Source organism: Rhea pennata, chromosome 26 (genome assembly GCF_028389875.1).
Source record: "Rhea pennata isolate bPtePen1 chromosome 26, bPtePen1.pri, whole genome shotgun sequence".
Lineage (NCBI taxonomy): Eukaryota > Metazoa > Chordata > Aves > Rheiformes > Rheidae > Rhea > Rhea pennata.
The window spans coordinates 5,714,585-5,735,893 of record NC_084688.1 but is presented as its reverse complement, the minus strand read 5'-3'; the positions used below and the strand labels follow the sequence as shown (position 1 = coordinate 5,735,893).

The following is a 21,309-nucleotide window of genomic DNA, read 5'->3' as shown; positions in this document are numbered from 1 at the left end:
GGCCCGGCCAAGCCGCCCGCCCTACAAGCCCGAGGGGGCGGGCGAGGCCCCTCCGCCCGCTGGCTAGCGCCCTCACCCACTCACCCTCTGCTCGGCTTCAGGCACTGCGCAGTGTCGCGCCCGCCTATTGGCTGCTAGGAAGCCGTTCGCCTTTCTTAGCCAATCGGTGCCGCTGTTATTCAGTTCGGCCCGCCCCCTCGGGCAGGAAGCACGTGGGGAAGGGTACGGGCGCCTCAGGCCCCCGATGTGCACGCGAGGGGACAGACAGCGCGCCCCGGGACGAGGCTCTCCGCCGCAGCGGATGCAGGCTCCCGTCCGCACACCTGCCCTGTGTGAACGCCGCCCGCCCCGAGGCACCCGCCGTCGGAGCCCCGCCCCCTGAGCGCTTCCAAAGGCTCATGGGAGCTGCAGTCCCGGTCCCATCACAGCCCGGCCCCGGCCGGCCCATGAAGACTACCAGTCCCGGCATGCCCCGCGACCAGCCACCCAATCGCGGCGCGCTTTGTTGTGGGGGTGCGGCAGCGGCCGAGGTCCCGTTTCAAGATGGCGGACGACAGTGAGACAGCAGTGAGGCGGCCACCGTCGAGGCCCCAACGGCCGTCCGCGGAGGAGAATGACCACGAGCACTGCAGCGACTGCGAGAACGAGGCAGAGCACGGCTCCAACCGGGGGTGAGCGGAGCCCCAGGGCCGCCTGCCGCCGCGGCTGCCAGGCCCATTGAGCAGGGCAGCGGCCGGGAAGTGAGCGGAGCCCCGCCCCGCGCGCGGTCTGATTGGTCGCCACAGAGCATTCCGCGCTGCGGCTGGCCGAGCTCCTTGTCAATCTCGTGGGGGCGGGCCCCGTGGCTCCCATTCACTCCTGTTGCGGGAGCGTGTCCTGAAGCTAAGCAGGGTCGGGCCTGTCCTCGGCGTGGATGGGAGACGGGGAGCTACATGGCCTGCATGCCATGTGCCCCGCGGTGCTCTCCCGGAGCGGGTCCGGTGCCCTAGTTGCCCCCGGCGACCTCTTGCACTTCTCAGTTACTAGTGGGAGAGTTTGGAGAGCAGCAGTCACGGTGCAAGAGCCCCACTGCTGAGGGAGTACGCGGTCACTGCAAAAACAGAGCCGCGAGGTGCCTTTTTGCAGCAATGAGCCGGATCAGTGGTGCGTCCTGCCCTTGCGCTCGGGTGCCAGGCGTCCCCAGTGCCCCCTTGCCCCAGCCCCGCTCACCCTTGCTGGGCTCTCCACCATTACGTATTGCTCGCAGAAGCGCCATGTTAGGGCTCGTGGCTACAGCAGCCCGAGCTTGGCTGGATCCCGCTGCCTCGGTGCGACTCGCGGGCCGAGAGCTGGCTTCTCAGCCTCGAGCCTCTCACGCGCTTTCGTTCCCGCGTGGTTGAAAGAGCTGCCACCGGCGCCTCGGGCTGCTGACCGGCGGGTGCCAGTTTGTGCTTTAAAAACTAGGGTTTGCCGCTTATTCCTTAACTGCCTTGAGTCTTGCTGAGGGCGTTGCAAGCCTTGGCAGAGGTGGCTTTGCTGTTTGAGCGGAGTTTCCACCGCTTGCAGAGGAAGCTGGCCAGAGCACGAAGGGGTGAAACGCTTACACGGCGAGTCAGCAAGGCAGGTGCCTATCCAGTTGGGAAAGCTCTAATACCCCTGACCTCACGCCCACGTTACCCGCTACCTTTGTTGCCCCAAATAAGGTACGAAGCAGCCTGATGACACTTGTGGTTGGTAGCAGAGGCTTTGTCCCCTTTTTCCTCCTACATTTATCTTTTATATTCTGCGGCGGCACGTGATTCCGGAAGTTTGGCGCTGGTGGTAAACGCTCCCAAGCTTCACCCAGCTCTTCGTACCAGCCCTCCGGAGCCCCAGCACCCACTTACCTGGCTCTGCAAAGGGGTGAGCAGGAGCTGCGGACGCTCTTTCCCCCCGCATCAGCAGCTTTCTGTAGGAGAACTTGCCTGTTCGGTAACCAAAGTTAATAAAAGGTCATGCAAGAAATATTACAGAAGCTTTTTTTTATGACAGCACAGCTGTGCGTTTATATTTTATTTGCCTCCCGGGTGTGGCACCGTGTCTCGGTTTAATAGGTTTAGCCATGCTTGGGAAGATTTTTCTTTTCTTTCCCTCTGACATGATTAGGTTTGCGGAAATCAGATCCAAGCGGAGAGAAGACACGATACTTAATCATTATTACTGTGTAAGCTTTCTAGCCATTATTTCCCAGTCCAGCTGTTCAGACTGCCCTTAACCAGGAAAAGGGGTGTTGCTGAGCGCTCTCGGTTATCTTAGTCTGGACATTGTATTTTCTATAAGCATGTGAACCCTGATGGGTTAAAATATAGTAACTTGCCGCTGCTAAGGTTAGTGACAAAGGATTAACAGGCTAACAGGTCAGCCTGGGAAATGCGTATACACTCGCAGGCTTCCCAATTCAGGTTTGTTGGGAAATGAACTTAGAAACTGTCCTTTGGAGTGGCTGATGGCCATAGCGATAGCGAATGCGAGCCATGAAGGCTTCCATGCTCTCCAGCAATTTCGCTGTCCTCCCCCAACTCCCCCAAAAAACTTGCAGTCAGAGATTTGTGTAAGAGAAAAGATCAGGCAGGGAGAAAAATCGTGGTTTTCTGTCTTGATGTATATGACTTCTGTTGATTTCATCTCATCTCTCCTCTCTCTCTCTCTCTTACGTATACATATACATACATACATACATATATATATATATATATATGTATGTATATGTATGTATATAATGCTGAGGTATAAAAATATTTCTGGCTGTTTTTGCCAACCGGGTCTGCAGAGAAGCACTCGGCATTCTGCCTCTCTGTGCCCAGTCCATGTCAAATATCCTCAGATCTTGGCTCTGAGATTAAAAAATAAATAAATAAAAATATTACTTAGCAATAGCAATACTTCCTTTCCTTTTAAGGACAGGAAAGAGGAGTTGAGTTTCCTCCGCCTTGGTCCTAACTCGGCACAGGGAAGCGGCTGTGCTGCTTTCTGGTGCAGTTGTCCGAGTTTATTTCCCAAGACAGAATTGCGGTGTAATATTTGTCTTGATTTCCTTTGTAGGACTGGGGTGGTGGTGTTTACTCCAGATAAGAAATCTCCGCTTCGTTTCCTGGCTCCTGGAATATGGAGGCAGCGTGCAAAGCATTTCTTGGAGTAACTCGCTCCTGCTTGGCTGCTCCTTGCTGCAAACATTTCAGCCATTCCTCTTCCAGTTAGCCCTGGAAGAATTATTTAGGTAGCAGATAAGTCTCTTCTCTGCGGTGTGATTTGTGGATTTACAGGCAGTGAGAGACCGTGGTGAGATGGAGGATCCGAACGCGCCGACCCCGTGAAACGGATCCATTGGGAGGTGCCGAAACCGCCGTGTGGCACAGGTGGAAGTGGTCTCAGATGTGGAAAAACTGCCGCTGGGCTGGACGCGCGAGCGGGGAAGGTGCCGCTTCTTCGCGGTGCGCAGGACTAAAAACAGGGCCGAAACTTTCCAGGGAGCCGTCGCCAGATGGGGATGGCGGGCAGGTGGTACGAAGGGGGTTTTTCTCCCTGGTTTGCCTGTGGGGCTGCTGGGGAGTCGTCTGGCTCTGTAATCCCTCCCTCCCTCCTTTTTTCCCCCCCTGCGTTTCTGAGACAACCGCCAGTGGCAATATGCAAAATTTAGTTTTGTAACTGTGCTCCACGTGCTGCCTCGTAGCACTACGTGTTGGTCCCTTTGCTCTCCGCTTCGTGACGCGTGAGCCACCATCTGGATAGCCTCCGTTTCCGCTCGATTCTCCTACCTCCCCTGGAGCCTAATGAGATTACCTCTGTAAGTATTAGACCCAATTAGCTGCAGGTTTGTCAGAAGGATTTTCCAGCATCTAAATATAGAGCGGATATTTACTGTCTCTCGTTTGACATCTTGCTGATTAGAAAGAATGGTTCCACAATGAAGGAATTGAGCCACGTTCATGCAAACTTCTTACTCCGCTGTCCAAAACCGCACTTCCAGTTCGGTTCCTGAGGAATGACCACAGGGAGCTTGGTACCATTTGCTGTCTTTCGCTCTCGGGCTGTTTCATGGCTCAGATTGCCTGCGAGCGATGTTCGTTCCACCCGTGCGCCGTCTCCATCCATCAACGGCTCCCGGAAAGGTTCAGGAAAGGCACCTTTTCGATGTGGTGGGACTCTCCGCTGTGGAAAAGAGCGCCCTGCCTCAGTCTTCGAAGCCCCACAGCTGATCGTAGCCACGAACATCTGGTCCTAGCGTGTTTCGGGAGCTCAGTGAGCATTGGCCTTACTTTGCACGTTGTCCAGAGACTAACTCCACACTCGAGCCATTCTCCCTTCCCCGCTGCGCTCCCAAAGAAAGCTCCTAGCTCAGGAATCTCAGGGTCGATGCGAACGGATCTGTGACGTTACTGTGCTGATTGCGTGATGGGGTGCTGAGCGCTAATTTGTTTCTGGATTCGCGCGACTCCGCCGCTTGCCGGCTTCCAGAGGGGCTCTGCTGGTGCTGTTTCCCAGGACACCAACTAACCAGACTCGTTACTAAGCGAGGGTCTTAAAGCCGTGTTGGCAATGGGGAAAAACTCAGCTGAGGTCCTGTGGGTGACTGGAAAGTCAGTGAGAGAGATTTTTCATCAGGCAGCAAACATGCCCTTTACCACCCGCTTTCCCCATCATAGCAGCCTGGGCTGAAAAGGCAATAAAAGGAGGGGGAAAAAGCTGTAAGCGCAGCTGGGAAGGCTGCAGGTTTTTGGATAGAAGCTGCCTGGGCTTGACTGTTATCTGTCCCTTGAGAAATGGGAGGTGAAACCAGCTGAAGCACTTGCGGCTGAATGGGTCACAGCAGTTATATTAACCGGTGTTTTGGACTCTTGCAATTCTGTCTCGGGGTCCTGCCATGTTGCGGTCGATTTGGGGAGCTTTAGGAAGGCTGCAGCTGCGCTGGAGGAGAGAAAGGGGAAATGGTGGTGCTCTATGTGGTCTTTAAAATAGTACCTGTAGCCATCGCTGAGGCCAGCTTTGGTTCCCTTGGACGGTGGTGAAGCAAGAAGGGCCTGAGGGTTTTCAAGCATGCTCTTGCCTTTCCTTTGCTACTCATCTGCTGGGTTTGGTTTTAATTTCCCAGCTGCAGCGGGGCCTTCCCTGTGCCCGGAGGGGTGGCTATGCAAACCTGGCCAGTCTTTATTCTACTCTGATTTCTTCCAGATCCTGACGGTTTGACTCATAAATCAGGGAGGATTTCCTCAGCTTGTTGATAAAGCTACACTGGTGGCGCTGAACTCCTCAGCGGGGAAGTTCAGATGTGGCAGCTCCGATTGATGAAGGAACCCGACGCTGCCCGGATACCCAGCTGTGGGTGAGCAGGGTGCGAGGACTTTGACACCCGCAGCATCCGCAGGTAGAAGGATTAGCACGACCGCCCAGGTGGCCAGGGCAAACTCACCCCACTCCCTTCTCGCAGGAGAGGCTCCTGGTGTCTAGTGTCAGACAGGCTCGCAAACTCCCTTGCGTGGACGGTAGGCGTCCAAGTTGGTAAGAAAGGAGGTGAATCTCTTTATTACAGCTTCATTTTTAGACTGCGGCCGGTTTTGCCCATCTCTCTGGCTGCGATGTGTTCAGGACCTGCAGGTCCTGGGACCCTGTTTCAGGGTCCTCCAGCCAACGCAGCGGCTTCAAGGGGTGGCGCCGGCCTTTCCCTCTGCCTGCACCACCCCAGGATATTGCAACGCACCCGGTGTGTCTAGAGGCGCCGATTGCTGGAGCAGACGGTGGGCAGCACTCGCGTGGCCTCGCCGAGAGCGAGCGGGGCGGCCCGGCGTCGCAGGCGTTGTGCGGTATCGCCGGCTGCTGCGAGGAGGAAGCGGCCAGCAGCTTTCGCGCTCCTCCGAGGTCTCGCTGGCGCGCCTCTGCGAGGATTTAAAGAAAGAAAAGAAGCTTCTCACGCATTTGTCACTAAAATTGATAGTTGTGTCAGTGCCACTGTGCCGTAACGGCTTTTGCCGTCGTGTCAGCCCCTGCATTTCTCCGGGCACCGGGGCGAAGCCCTTGCCGTCGCGGGGACGAAAGATGAGCCGTCCCTCGGAGGGACCGAGGGACCGCGGAGCCTCGGTGCCTGCAGCACTTCCGAACGCCGAGCCCCGCGCAGGTGCCGCTTGTAGCCGCTCCTTGCTTTTATGACCTGCCGTAGCGAGTGTTTCAAATCCTTCCGGAGCGCAGGGAGGCAATTAATCGTGTTCCCTTTTGCTTGACAGCTCACGGGGTTGAGCCGTGCGTGGCCACGTGTGACTATTTGCTCCACGCACTTGCGAGCGAATGCTGTCCATCACCTTCCAGGCGGCCGGTACCACCGACGGTGCCTTTCGCTCACCGCCTCGATAGCTTCTGCGCAAACAAATGTGTTGCCAGAGCCAGGGTGAAATTTGCTGAGCTCCGGGAAGCATTCACGGTATTGTTAGGCCTGATTTTTTTTTTTCCCCGTTGGCCTCCGCAAATGCCGTTTGCGGAGTCCTTGGTAGCGCCGTCTGATTGCCCTCCGAAGGGCGTGAGCCTAATCGGCTTACGGCTTGGTCGCTCCGTCGGAGGAGGAGGTGGGACGCAGCAGCGCAAGAAGAAAAACGAAGCGTAGACTTGCCGGGCGCATCGGCATTAGAGGCACACGGGAAGGGATCAGGCTCAGACGACCCTCGTGCTCGTAGGAGGAACCTTTTCCTGAGCGAACGCCAGCCACAAAAATCTCAGCTTTAATATGCTGGGGACGAGAGTGCTTCGCACCCGCAGGAGACATCAGCGAGCTGGGGGCCAATTAGACGCTCTCCCCCCACGGGAGCGCCAGGAGAGCTCAGATAACCTGCTGCCTCGTTTGCTGCCAAACGACGCTGGGGCCTTCGCTCGGCTCCGTGTTTAGTCTGACGCCGGATGCTCCGAGCGCTGCCGTTTGTGCCGCGTTTGGCCGTGGCGGGCCGACCTGGGCTGCTTTCGAAGCACCCTGGGAGGCAAACCCCGCAACGTGCAGGGGCGGGAGAGCACGGATACATCCCTCTGCAAGGTTGGCTGTCACGAATGGGTCCCCTGGGCAGGAGGGCACCAGATTTCGCAGGGGACGCGGTGCCTGTTGATACTGCAGGGAGATCTTTGCAACTCTAGGGCACTGTTTATGAACCAGTTGGTGGAGGCAGAAGTTCTTCTCTGGGATTTTCCATCTCCGTGTCTTTCCTAGGTCTACACGTTCCCTGTTACGGCAGGTTGTCCCCTGCGAAAAACAGAAGAGAAAAGGTACTGCAAAAATAAACCGAGGCCAGCAGAGATGGAGCAGGCGTGAGCGATGCCGCTTCGTGAGGTCCCTTGCTTCTCTTTATGATTTACAGGAGACTGTTGGTGCGCGTTGGCGGTCTGCTGGCAAAGCGCCCGGTGGCGGTGATGGCAGGCTGTGGGGTTAGGTGGCTTGTGGCCTCTTCCGACCCTCCGCTGCAGACGATCTCGCTTCCCCTCTCGTTTCTCGACTTGCAGCCCCGATTCCAGCTGCGGGAGCCACTTTGAAAGCTGAATCGGCCAGTGGCTGATGCGGGCCGACTCGGAGCCACAAAAGCCTCGATGGAGTCAACAACTGCTTGTCCGGCTTGTCAAGACTCGCTTGCTCGACCCCAGGGTTTTTTCCAGCGTGTGTCAGGGAAGGTTTGGTGGAAAGCTCTCTGTGAGGACGAGCTGGAGGACATGTGCTGGCTGCTCCGTGATCCTGTGCGACGTGCTCGCGGCAGGCACCTCTCCCGTATTTTATCTCGATGTCGCGCCAGCTTGCTGCCAGACTCGCCTGTCGGTGCAGCCGCGTTCAGGGCACGGGGACCCAGCTCGGTGCCGTGGGTAGGCGAAGGTTTTTTTTTTTTTTTTTTTTTTTTTTTGCGGCTGTTCTGATACAGTTGCTGCTGTCTGGACATCCAAGAATTGCTTCGCATCTCCTTCCACGGCGGGATGCGGCGCCCCGGCATGAGCGCCTGGCTGTGCCAGCAGCTTGGCGCATCTCGAGGAGGGTCAGAGTGGACCATAGGCAGGGCAAGGGCTGTTGGTAGAGAGCACAGAGGGTGAAGAGGATCAGGCTCAAAGAGATTTGCTGCTTGATCTCATTTTTTTTCTAGCTATGCTGTAATAATATAAATTTTTTCCAATGTAACAGCCCCCTGTCTCCTTAGATGGTCACCTCTGCACATGGTGGGAAGAGCTAGCTTGTGCCTGCGTTCCCGCTTGTAGCAACGCCTCAAAGTGAAGAGGAGACAGCGTGACAGCGTTTTCCTGCCAGGGACTGCTGTCTGCGGGTCTTTTGGGCCCGAGGACTCGTGCGGAGCAGGGCAGCTGAGCAAACCCGTGAGGTGGGAGATGTTTGTGCTCTTCCCCTCGTGGGAGCTTGTCTGGCGAGTCCTGCCGGCAAGAGCCGGGCTTGGAAGGATCCCAGGAAAAATACGCTTGGCTGCACCCCTCGTGCACGGCGTATTCCCGCTCCTAGAAGCTTGGTCTGGCTCAGAACAGGGAGCTTTTATTTTCTTTATAGAGCTTCAGGGACTGTGTAAATGTCCTCAGAAAAAAAGGCTCCAATGATGTTTCTTTTGTTCCCTAGTGGCTTGAGTCCAGCAAATGACAGCGGAGCCAAAAAGAAGAAAAAGAAACCGAAACGGAAGAAAGAGAAAGGAGATCAACCTGACCAGGTTCAGGACCAGCCAGTAAAGGTACCCGACCCCTTCCCGAAGGCCATGAGTCACAGCTCCACAGAACAGCAGGCCCAGTCCTGAACCTCTCCGATGTGGCCAGGAAAGTGCCTCCCGGTCCTGATGCTGCCTGCTGTTGTTTTGAAGCACTTGGCTGCTCAAAAGTGTGAGATTTAGAGTAATTTCCTGGCCTGGCTGTTTGCATGGGAATTCCCACTGCTGCGGGAGGTATTTGTGGAGCACTCCAGGATAAATGCAATCCTTTATTGGGTATCAAAGCCAGTTACAGCGCTGCAGTGAAAGGTTCAGACTGGCGCCTCTGAGTTATTCTTCCCAGAAATCAGCTGCCTCCTTGAGCAGAGATGGCAGAGGATTGCTGCGCTCTGTGCAGCCGAGCCCGGCCGCCACCTGCCAGCTTCCTCCCCTGCCCCCAGGGAATACAACGAACGCATTTTCCTACTCTTGGACAACATCTGATGTTGTTGATCTCTTTTTGGCTAATTAACACAAGAACAACCAAAGGATCAGAGCAGGGTCTGTCTCGCCCCTCTCTGCTTTGCTCCTGATTAGCAGCCGATGCTTAGGGATGAGCACGAGTGTGGGACATGTGCGATTTGTCCCTGCCCTGGTGGCACCCTCTCAGCACCAGCAATTGGCTCTTTTGGCCCCTCTGGACCTGGAGGCTGCTCTGAACCATACGTGTACATGAGCCAGTTGTGAACCCGTTTGCCCATCTCGCCTCTATGATATTCCAACGTTTTGGGTCTCGTTATGACAAGATGTTGGGCATCACGAGGTGTTGTGTTCATTTTGAACTTGGTTTGAACCCCGATTCCTGTATTTATAAGAAATGGTGAGTAATTGCTCCCTGCCCCTTTTCTCTGTCATGACGTACAGACTGTGATCACTCTTGCCTCTCTCTCCGAATCCAAGGAGCACTTGCCCTCCCTCAAAACCTGTGGCAGGGTGAGAACAGAAGACTATACATTGGCCTAAGCTGTTTTCTGTCTGACTCCCAGTTCCTATCTGAATAATTTCTAATACTTTATCCTTCTGATGGTGCTGGCAGTAAATCAGTGGTTTGAGAGTGTTTCAAACTCTCTTCGCCTTTAATCAGCAAGGAGCTGGGGCAGCAAGTTCATGGCAGAGCTGCTGACCCCACGAGGTCTTCGTGGGGAGGAGGAAGAGCCTAGCTGCATGTTGGGTGCTGGGCGGTGCCAACAAGGGCCATCTCGAAGTTGCTCTTTGCAGACACTGGTTTGATCCAGCCTGGATGGATGAGGCTGAAGTAGTGAAGAGAAATGCCACCGCAAAAAGCAGAAACGCTGGCTGTGGGTTAACTCCGGGTGTCCCTGTGTGGGTGTTACTGAGGGGGAGGCAGGGAACTTTGCTTTTTTTTTTTTTTTTTTTTTTGCTCATGCCATCTTCTCTTTAAGTGAAGCTTAAAGCATCTTACAGTGCTTGATTTCCAGCCCTTTTGAGTGAGGAGTGTGTTAAACCCAGGCCTAAGCATGTAGCAGGTGGCTAGAAAAAAGGTTTATCCATCTCTCAGAGGGTTATGAGAGGATCTAGGCTGGAAAGGGAGTCGCTCTCCCCTCCCTGGCAGCACTCCAAGGCAGTGAGTTCCTGTTTGCCCTTACGGGGAGCTAAAATACAGAGCTTGTAGCTCAGGTCACTCACTTTTAACCTCCTTTTGCTGCACTCAGGTGAACTCTTTACCGGCTGAGAGGATCCAGGAGATTCAAAAAGCCATTGAGCTCTTCTCTGTAGGTCAGGGACCTGCCAAAACCATGGAAGAAGCCAGCAAGCGGAGCTACCAGTTCTGGGACACGCAGCCAGTGCCCAAGCTAGGTACGTATAGTCCATTGCTGTTTTGCTGTAGCCGCGTGCTCCTGGGTACAGCTCTTGTGATTCTCGGCCTGTCCAAAGAGGGCCTTACTGAAGCCATGAGGTTTTCTGGCCAGCAAGCGAGCCCCGAGATGGCCTCGCGCTGCCTTTTTGCCCTTAAACTGGGCTTTCCCAGCCTTTTGTGGCTAAGTTTCGTGTGAGACGCTGCTAGCCTTCGTGCCGAGTCCCAGAGACCTGAAGCGATCCAGCTATCCCCTTTCCTGGGGGCTGAAGCTTAGCAGCGAAGGGTCCTTGGTGGGGAAGGTCGTTCAGGGTAAGCCTTGGACTGTTGTGGGGCAGAGCGTCACTGAGAGAGGGCCAACCTGGGAGCAGAGCCGCTCGGCAAAGCCAGTCCACGTGCTGAGCCTCCATCGTTTGCTCGCTGGCATCACGGCAGCCCCCATCCAGGGCAGGCACTGCGTCCGAGCCAGCAGGGAGAGAGGAGGCACAAACATCCCAAATATTCGTGCCTCCGAGATGCTGCACTTGTCTAAAGTTGGGAAATTCCTCTCTTCCCCTTTCCCCCCAACCCCGCAAACAGCTAGACTATGCTTCCCGTCTCTAGTACTTGCTCCGGTCCTTTCTCCAGTTTGCACTTGATTCTGCCAGCGTGCGTCAAAGTGATTTGCGGTTGGTAGCGAGGTGTTTCTCGGCATGGCAGAAGCGCTTGGCAGCTGAGCAGATCTGAAAGGCCGAGAGGTGCACAGAGAGGGGTGCCCCGCTGCAGAGCGGCATCGCTGGAATGCTGTCGTTTCTGAACTAATGAGAGCAAATCTCTGTGCGCTCCCATGGGATTGCTTTGCTTCATCTCTCTGCCCTGGCATCTCCCAGCAAACTCCATGCAGAGCTCAGGAGAGTTGGAGTATGAGTCCAAGCCAGTGTTTTTAGATTTACCCGAAGCTTGTTATGACTGAAAATTGGCTGCTCTTCAGTAACTTCTTTCCTGAGGTTGTATCCAATCCCTCTTGCTGCAAACATTGTTTGTGATTCTCTTTGCATGTTGTGAACACCGATCTGAGGCTTTATTTGATCTCAAAGGACTGTTTGCTGGAAATTGTAGTCTTGGCTTTGGCCCCTGTTTGTGCTTGTGCTGGGAAAATCATTGTGAGATACCCCAGGCACAGGGTTATGTGAGGCTGCAAAGTCTGACCTTGTGTTTGCACTTTTCACCAGAGGATCCTGACATTAAAAACATCATATCTGCTTCAGTAAACCCTGGAAGGTGGAAGATGGGGAAGAGAAGAGGCACAAAATGGCCCTGTCCTCCATACACCAAATTGCTGACTGCACTCTGGTTTCCGGCTCCTCGTTAGATCCCACCATCTCCCTCGGTGCTTGTTCAAAAACCCTCTGTGGTGTGCAGCGTTACCTGCATGAGGCTGTTTAGGGTCTGGTAACAAAAGTGCTGTGGGATTTTGGGGGACAGGTTTCAGGGTTGTTGGACACCTGCTCAAGACAGAGGGCACTGCCATGCATGAGCGTTCCTGGAACCTATCCTAGTTTGGGCGTGATGAGGGGAGAGCTCTTGTTTTGAGTTTATTCACCTCCCCATTGCCTGGAAACCTCTTTTCAACTCCTTTTTAAGGGAATTCCTAATCAGTGCGGTGTGCTTCTCTTGGCAGCGCTCAAGTGATGCTGCTGTTTGCAGAGCTGTGTTGACATCCTTGAGAAAGCTGGTGCTTTAACCAACCTCTCTTGGCTGAATCGAGTGCTTTAGGAGTCAATGTTTTTAAACAAAAGTTGTCTTGTTCACTGCAGCTCTTATTTAAACGCACTGGGAAGGAAATCCTGATGCCTGCCAAAATGCATGGGCCGGAGCTGGCAGGGAGAGAGCCATCATATGAGGCTTTGGGGATGGTGGAACAGATCATGGGAAAGTACTGGCTGATACCGGGTCTGTGGCAGTGGGGAAGGCCGTGCTCTTGTGGCCACTTTGCCCGACAGCAATCTGAAGTCCTGATCTGCTACGAAAAGTCAGGCTGGCTCAGTCTTCAAATGGCAAACCTGCAGGATCATCAGCACATGCACAGGGAGCATTTCCAGCTCTGTACAGAGCTCCTCTGCCACAGGGAGAGAAAACAGGCAGGCAGGAATTGGGAGGCCTGAAGTACTGCTTGTGGACACGGAGGATGTAGCTCTGGCTTTGAAGCTCTGATCAGCTCAGTCTATTCCTTTCCACTCTCCGGTATTTGCTGTTACCCTTGAAAGAGCAGTTTTGATTCTTTGCCCCGTGCTGTGGTGTTGAACACATGGTGCGTCCCGTGCCGGGTGGGTGAGTGACCCCTGATTGCTCAGGCCGTGGACCTGAGGTGAGAGAAGCTGTCAAGCAAGGCCGCTTGAGGCGTCATGGGGACCTGGCCTCAAACAGTAGAGAGCATCTTCATGGCTCCCTGCTCTCTCTTGCAGGAGAAGTGGTGAACACCCATGGTCCAGTTGAACCAGACAAAGACAATATCCGTCAGGAGCCATACACCTTGCCCCAGGGCTTCACCTGGGATGCCCTGGACCTTGGAGATAGAGGCGTGGTGAGTCTGGGCAACTTGGCACACACCGGTTGGGAGGGTGTCTCTGTTGCACAGTTGGTAGTGCAGTGCTTGGACTGCTGAAGATGTCTGGTGACTGGAATGTGTACTCCACCATTATGAGCAACACTTCAGTTCAGTGATCTCACCATCTCCTTAGGTGGATCTGATTCCTCCTGAAACAGGCACTCACCTCTCATTTGTCCTATATTGGCCAAGTTTGATTGGTTTCTTCATGGAGGATGGACAAAGGAGAATGTTTTTTTTCCATGTTCCTGAAGTGTATAGAGATGGAGTTTTTCCCTACAAAGACTCTCCAGACCATGACCCGTCTCCCTGAGAGATGACCTGGGGTGGCAGGAGTATCTGTGTGTGCTGCTGCTTACCCTGCTCTGCAGCGGCACCCGTTCAGGAGCCCAGAGCCAGCAGCATGGAGAAGGGAGATGTGCCAGTTACAGGGCACGGCTGCACGTGGCTGCCGTTGCTACAGCCTCATGGAAAGAGCATTCTGGGTCATGTTTCAGGGCAGTTAGGGGGTGTGACTGCTGCATAGCTCTCTTGACCTGCTTGATTTCTCCTGCTGTAGCTGAAAGAGCTGTACACGCTTCTAAACGAGAACTATGTGGAAGACGACGACAACATGTTCCGGTTCGATTACTCTCCCGAGTTCCTGCTGTGGTGAGTGGCACCATGACCACGGAGCAGAGCATGGTGGATGCTGGCAGCTCCAGTGCTAGCACTGATGCTGCATTTACTTAACCTTTCCTCACTTTTTTCCAAAATCTCGCTTCCTCATCTGTCACCAATTCAAAAATTCTGATAGCTGAGGAGCTTCCCACTGTCCCAGAGTTATAAGAGGAAGGCGACTGCCAATTATTTTTGCCGGCAGTAATACTTGGAGATCTTTTGCAGCTGAGCTGCTGTTTCTTCAGGGCGTTCACGAATCGAGAACACAGATTTCCTTCTGGGTTGCAAGTGAGAACTGGCCTTGGCCGCAGAGTGCAGGAATTCCCCTGGACCCAAACACTCCTGCCCTGTAACTTGACAGTTGCCCTCCCGTCCTCCTGCCTGCAACCCCATGGGTGTCTCTGGTGGCCTGGAACGTAACACAGTGTGTCCCAGGACAGGGTGGGTAGCCTGGGAGCAGAACTAAGTGCACAGGGTACCTTTGATGGGATGTGACTAATGAAGCATGTCTGTTCTCCAGGGCACTGCGTCCTCCAGGCTGGTTGCCCCAGTGGCACTGTGGTGTCAGAGTTGTCTCCAGCAAGAAGCTGGTGGGATTTATCAGCGCGATTCCAGCCACTATCCACATCTATGACACGTAAGTGCTGCTTGGTTGAATTTCTTTGCCTGCTCCTTGATGCTGGGTGGCACTTCCTGGCAGTGCTCAGGAGGGGTCTGACCGTATTGTCCTCACTGACTGACTAAGCCAGACCTGCACCAGGCAATTGTGGAGATGCTTTGCTGCTTGGAGGAAAAGGTGGAGGATATTTAAGGTGGGCAGTGAATTCTATGCAGATACATCTTGCAGTTAACTAAGGAGACTCCTTTTCTCAGTGAGTGAGGTCAGCTTAGAGCTCTGGCCCTAATCCTTCAGGGCTGGATGTCAGGGGAGACCGTGTTTTCTTGGGAAACTGTTGGATTACAGCTCAAGGGAGCGTCCTCCAAAGTGCCAGTGTGTCAACCCTTCTTTCCTGAGAATTTGACTCCTCTTGTGGGGCCTGAAGTAAATTGTCCAGGCCATCAGACCAATCTCCGTGGTCAGGATGATTGAGTCTTATCCTGTGCATTGTTTCTTTCCTAAGAGAGAAGAAGATGGTGGAGATAAATTTCCTGTGTGTCCACAAAAAGTTGCGCTCCAAACGAGTGGCTCCAGTTCTGATCCGTGAGATCACACGGCGGGTTCATCTGGAGGGAATATTTCAGGCAGTTTATACTGCGGGAGTGGTGCTGCCAAAGCCTGTAGGGACTTGCAGGTAAGTGACTCCAGTGCTCTGAAACACTTAAGACTGGGGAAAATTTCTACAGTCCTTCCCCTTACCAGGATCCCCTCCGTGGCTTGTGGCAAAGCACTGGGATGGCTGAGCTCACAGGTGTGGGACTCCCCAGGGCAAGACAGACCGATTCGCGCCCAGATTTCTCCTCCTCCCACGCTGTTCTTTGGGGAATAAGTCCAGTAGCTTTACTTAAGCTGCTCATTTATCACAAGACACGAGACTTTCTGTAGCACATGCACTTCACGCAGCCCTTGCTTTTCTCTGTGGGAGCTCCTGGCCTGTGAGAGCCTCTTTGCAAGCTGGTGTGATGTTCTCGAGTGCCCTCTCATGGCCGCTACGAGAACCTTCTGCTCTTGCAGTCTTCCCGTTGTCCAAGAACAAGCCTCCCACAGCGAGTGTGTTTCTGCAGGTACTGGCACCGGTCCCTGAATCCTCGGAAACTCATCGAAGTCAAATTTTCCCACCTGAGCAGGAACATGACTATGCAACGTACCATGAAGCTTTATCGGCTGCCAGAGGTGGGTGCCAGATGGGACTGCAAGCTTTGGAAGCAAAGCTCAGGAATTGCTCCTAGCTGAGCAAGGGATGGGGCTCAGCATTGGACACGCGAACATCTTGGCTGAATCTGCCTTTTGCCTGGAGAACTGGAATTTGTGTTTCATATAATAAGTGGCTATGTCAAGCCATTGTGCTTTATTTAATCCTTATTTATTTTGCCTGGATACCTGTATTCGAAGGGCAATTTTCTTGCAGCTAGAGAACCCTGTGATCTTTTGTTTCATGGTGAGTCATATCCCGTTCTCCTGGTAAAACGAGACTACAGATGTGACAGGCTTCATCTGTCCAAACACAGCCCTGGAGTGACCTTGAATTGGGTTAGTCCTTCATTTCTCAGTCAAACTGATCAGTTCTGTCACTGCAGTTGCCAGCTGGGGAACTTCCTCCAGCAGGACTATAGGAGAAAAGAAAAACAGAGCATAAAAATGGCCACCACCTTCTCTGACCCTATTTGCTTCCTTCTGTTGGTCAGAGCTGGTTGTTTCATTTGATGAGTGATTTAGGGTTGGGCAACATGCAGCTCTGTCTTCTGCCTCCCATGTCAGCAATACCAGCAGTTGCTGATTGTAGCCATCAGTATTTTCTTTTTTTGTGCAGAAATACTTTGTGCAACTGGAATTGGGTTATGCTGAGCAATCCCAACTGTAGACTAGAAGTTGAGTCATACTGGAAATAAAAAACAGTCAGACAAGACCTGAGTGGTGCTCTCACCACCTTTTTCCTTGCAGTATCCTGCTGTGCCTGGGGCACTTTTCCCAGCCTGCCCCGCTGTGCTTGGGAGCAGAAACCTAGAAGGAAGCAGAGGCTTTATGTTGTTAATGGGTAGGAGGCCTTTTCCAACGTGACTTGACCAAGCACGTGAGGCTCTGGGACTCACTGCGCTTCTCTGCGGTCTTTGCATTGTCACAGCCAATCACTCCCTTCTTCCAGTCAAGCAGGGCCAGGAGGAGAGTGCTTGTCAGGGACTGTGGGATTGAAAATGGGTCGATCTAAGCAGAGAACATCCCCACGCTGCTTGTCCGAGGCTGCTGCGGAGGAGGTGTAATCCTTGGGAGAAGTAAAAAAACCCTTGCAAACAATTTGTTCCGTTTTCTGCAGACTCCCAAAACTCCTGGCTTGCGGCCAATGGAGCATAAAGATATTTCTGCAGTTCACAAGCTCTTGACCGAATACCTGAAGCAGTTCCACCTGACACCTGTCATGAGCCGAGAGGAGGTGGAGCACTGGTTCTTACCTCAGGAGAACATCATTGACACTTTTGTGGTAGAGGTGAGAGGGCAGGGGGTGTTTTTGGGGGCTTCTCCCACCACTGGAAGAGTGTGCAGTGATCCATCCTCTGTAGGAGAGATCGGAGAGGTTGCTGCCCTGAGCGGCGAGAGCACAGAGAGCCTCTTCCAGGGCTGGAGGTTTGAGCTGCTGGAGGATGGTGCCTTTGTCCTGAGCTGCCATAAGTCGCCTGTCGTGTGCCCTCAGTGGCGCAGATGCATGCCAGCTCAGACTGGCAAAGCATCTCTGAAGTTGGAAGCAGGCATTGCCTGGCTCTGATATGTTGCTGTGTCACAGAGATGTCACTCTTGGCTTTCAGAGCACCCCTGGGGAGGTGACAGATTTCCTGAGCTTCTACACGCTGCCCTCCACCATCATGAACCACGCGACTCACAAAAGTTTGAAAGCTGCTTACTCCTTCTACAATGTTCACACCAAGACGCCTCTCATTGACCTCATGAGCGACGCTCTCATACTCGCCAAGTCGGTGAGTGCTGCCAGATCCAGGCAGGTCGGGAGCAGGGCTGGAGCGGCACCCTTGGGGTGAGCTGGGCAGCTCACCGCAAGCGTCTCCTGCCTCCTGGCTGCCCTTGGACTTGCACGGAGGGCCAGCCTTGGGGCAGGGCTTTGTACCTCATACCCAGGGCTGTACAAATCCAAATCCAAAAGGGTCTACAACCCAAGAGGGGGAAGGAACAGTAACCTGAACCCTTTAAGAGCCCACTTGCCAATGTCTACCCATTTCTTACAGCAAAAGGTATTGCCTTGCTGTCCATAGCACTTAAATTGAAAGCAGGTGCAGCAATACTCGGTTCTTCCCCAGCGCCTTCACTCCCATCTTTAGTGCATGCAAAGCTGGGCTGGAGAGGGAGCAGGCAGTGCCCACAGAGGAGAGCAGCCCATGGCTGGAGGAGCTAATGGCCTTGTTTTTTGCCTGTGCAGAAAGGATTCGACGTGTTCAATGCACTGGATCTCATGGAAAATAAAACCTTCCTGGAAAAGCTGAAGTTTGGGATTGGGGATGGGAATCTGCAGTATTACCTGTACAATTGGAAGTGTCCCAGCATGGCACCAGAGAAGGTTAGTGCGTTGCTTGTCCTTCAGCCTGGCCTGCGTGTGGGCAGGGGTCTTGCCTCGCTGAGGCTGTGAGGACACATGTGCCACTGGTGTCTGGCACTGCCTTTTCAGTGATCCCCGGCTTGTGATCTTGCCTGTGGACCAGAGTGTCCTTGGGAAGCAGCTCTCATCAGTTAATCTCTCCAGACTAATTTTATGCTGGGACCAGGATGGGGCCAGAGTGGTTCAGGAATCTTTAACCTCGCGCACATCTGCGCTGATACAAGGCATGATACAGGGTGGAGCCCTGGGGGAATTAATAGTCGTTCTCCGCGGAGAGGCGGAGGGTTGCAGGGTTGACAGATGTAGTACCAGTGGATGCAGCAGTCACCCATCCTTAGTTGGGAGATGGTTGCTGTGCCCTGTGGACCTGCACAGGGCCTGGCCAACACCATACAGCACCTCTGTGTGTGTGTCAGTCTGTCTTCAGGGTTTGGCATGTCCTGGTGGGACAAGAGGGACGGGAGCTCCTCTAGAGAGAACAGACACGCTGCAAGAGCTATTGGGTCGCTGTTGAACAGGAACCCATGATGATCAGAGGCTTTGGCAGCCTGATCGCTCCTAGTGTGTCTGGAGGGGCTGAAACAGGATTGCTGGTGTACCACATCATCCCCAAGGCCAGCAGCTCGCTCTCCACCTAGCCGCTCTGAGCACTTGCAGTTGCTTCTAGCTATCTTTGGAGAGACCCTGAGTAGATGCCTGCCCTGGGCCATCGTAGGCAGTAACCAGTTGCCCTGTGGCTACCGTGGCTCCACCCTGGAGATGCTGCAGTTCAGCATCTGTCCAGTTCACAGCCATCTTGGTACAGACAGTACTTGAGAAACACAAGCCATCCCACTCAGCAGTGCTGCGCGGTGGATCTACGGTGTGTCCACGCTGGATCAAAACAGCTAATTAATGTCTTTGGCGGTGACTGGACTTTGATTCCTCTCGCAGAGCTTGGGAAGCCAGGTCTGTCTGCTGTCTGGAAAGTGAGAGAATCCTGCAGGCAGGCAGCTAGAGGTGTGAGGTCCAACAGGCTGATTAATGGGTATAATTACTTATTTCTGTGGCCTTCTCCAGCTGTGGTATTTGGGTTGCTGTCCCTCAGCGCCAGGTCCCGCAGCATCTGCAGCACACAGTGCCACAAATCAACACTTTTTAAACCAGTTTTGCTCCACCACTGATCCCTTTTTAAAAAGGAAAAAAGTCTCTAGAGGGTTGCTGGGAGGTTTATCCAGCCCTTTCCCTCGCTGAAGGGGCTGATGGCTTTGCGTGCGTGGTGCTGGGAGCTGCTCTCCCGCTGTGCCCTGCGGAGGGTCTGAGCCCCTCTCTGTGCTGCCAGGCAAATCCCTGGGAGCAGCTGCCAGCATGTCCCAACACATAGTGATCAAAGAGCACCCAGAAGCATTGATTCCCTGGAGCAGGACTTGTCATGGTACAAGGCTGTCAGAAAGCATCTTCTGTCTAATCTATTGCTATTGACTTAGGGAGAACCCAGAGTAGTAAATCGAACGACCCCGGCGGCCTGAGCCCCAAAGCAGGGGTACTGCTCTGTGCTGTCCTCTGTCTTGCAGACCATCCGAGTTGGCCATGCAGACGAGTTGTAGAGCAGCTAGGAAGACCCTAAGCCTTGGCCACCTATCTGGATCCGAGCTGGCAGGAGGAGCTTGTTCGTCTAGCCAGGAAAGGGCTGTGCAGAGCTCTCCTGGACTGTTGGTCTCAAAGGTCCTAGAGCTTGCTGAGCTCTAGGTACAGAGAGCTGTATCTGTCCAGCTTTGGGTGTGGGGCAGAGGACGCTTGCACTTGGGTGCTTCTTCACCTGCTGTCTCCGTTGGCTCTCCCAGGTAGGACTGGTGTTGCAGTAAGCAAGCCCTGTGAGGAGAGTGCAGCGCCGCTGAGGAGCTGGGCCCGGGAGAGATGCTGCCCTCGCCGTTTCTGCCAAAGCCGGACCCGTGTGTGGAGAAGTGGAACTGAAGCAGCTACACGAACATCGACTGGTTTTAACGATTGTATCACACAGTGCTGGCCACGGCTCCCCCGGTGGCGTCAGTGGTCTCCTTTGTTTTGATTTAATTGCATCCTCGTAAAGACGTGATCAAGGGAATGTAACTGCAGAAACTAGCTCATGATTGGCATATAATGGAGTTAACGGGTGAATAATAAAAGTATATATTATATATATTTTAAATCTTTCCTGTTCCAAACTGACACTAATGCACTCATCTGCTGAAGGCCACCTCTTGGTCCCTGGACCGTGACTTTGCAACAAGAAGCTGGGTTGGCAGAGGTAGTTGCTTAGTGTGCTGGGTTTTTGTCTGCACAGAACAGGGCAACTCCTGCCCCAGGAATAAGCTTGGTGGTTCATCGCAAACAGCACCAAACAGCTCGGCGTGGACTTGGTGGAGAACCGAGCCAGGAGCGGCAGGATGCTGCGACAGGGCTGAAGCGCTCTCCTGCGTGTGCGGAGGGCTTGGACCTGAGGAGGAGATGCCTGGCTGCGCTTTGTCCCTGCGCTCGGCCCTCTCCGTTTGCTGCCTCCTTCGTTAAACTCAGTCCTTCCCAGCCCAGCTTTGCTGCAGGTGCCTTGAGAGGGAGGACAGCGCCGTCCCTCCCCGCGGGCTTGGGAGCAAGTCGATATTTATTACTAAGGGCTATTTGTGCAAGCGATGCCTTGTCCCTTCTCCTCCCCAGCCTTGGAGACTCGAACCCTCTCTGCTCAACAAGCGCTGGACCGAGAAGCGGCAACTCCCGAAGGTCCTGGGGACTCGGTTCCTGGGTGCCCACGAAGCGTGGCCCGGATGCACCCTGATCTGCTCTAACTCCTGGAGTTGTTCTCCCCGAGAGGCCGGGGCTGTGTGATGGGTGCTCTTGGCGTCGGGGGACCTGCTGTTGCTGCTGCCGCGCCTCGGAGCGCTCTGTGCGCCTGCTTCTCTCGCCAGGCCTGTTTTCTAAAGCGTCAGAAATAATATGCATGCGAGTGATTCCCTGCAACGTGTGCTCGTGCTCTTTGCTCGGGGGTGAAGCCTGTTGAGCCACTCCAGTGCCTCTTCCTCCAGGCTCGTACTCTTGTCCCACAGGAACCTCCAAGGCAAAGGAAACGTTTTCTTCTGTGGAAGCCCTGTGTCCGTAAAGATGCACTGTCGGGAGGAAGCGGTTTTGTCTTTGACAGAAACGCCCTGGAAGGGTATGGCTCCCATAAGCAAGTCATGCAAAAAACAGTCCTGCCACAAACTCGGGAGGTAGCTCCTCCAGGGAATACCATGGTCACTTGTGATGTCTAGTCTGCAGGCCCACGGTGGAGAA

The 21,309-nt window shown here is 54.0% G+C and overlaps 1 protein-coding gene and 1 long non-coding RNA gene across 2 annotated transcripts; both read left to right on the top strand.

Annotated features, from left to right (window-relative positions):
- Positions 1–529: 529 nt before the first annotated feature.
- Positions 530–20,296, top strand: NMT1 (N-myristoyltransferase 1). The gene is made up of 12 exons (XM_062595435.1): positions 530–671; positions 8,588–8,696; positions 10,382–10,526; positions 12,969–13,087; positions 13,671–13,762; positions 14,292–14,408; positions 14,893–15,063; positions 15,494–15,602; positions 16,741–16,911; positions 17,228–17,395; positions 17,851–17,988; positions 19,851–20,296. Exons 1-12 carry the CDS (start codon positions 544–546, stop codon positions 19,869–19,871), a joined length of 1,488 nt encoding a protein of 495 aa, XP_062451419.1. The 5' UTR covers positions 530–543; the 3' UTR covers positions 19,872–20,296.
- Positions 3,097–5,305, top strand: LOC134151381 (uncharacterized). The gene is made up of 4 exons (XR_009960832.1): positions 3,097–3,519; positions 3,689–3,802; positions 3,907–4,257; positions 5,188–5,305. It is a non-coding gene; the product is annotated as an uncharacterized LOC134151381 (long non-coding RNA).
- Positions 20,297–21,309: the final 1,013 nt, after the last annotated feature.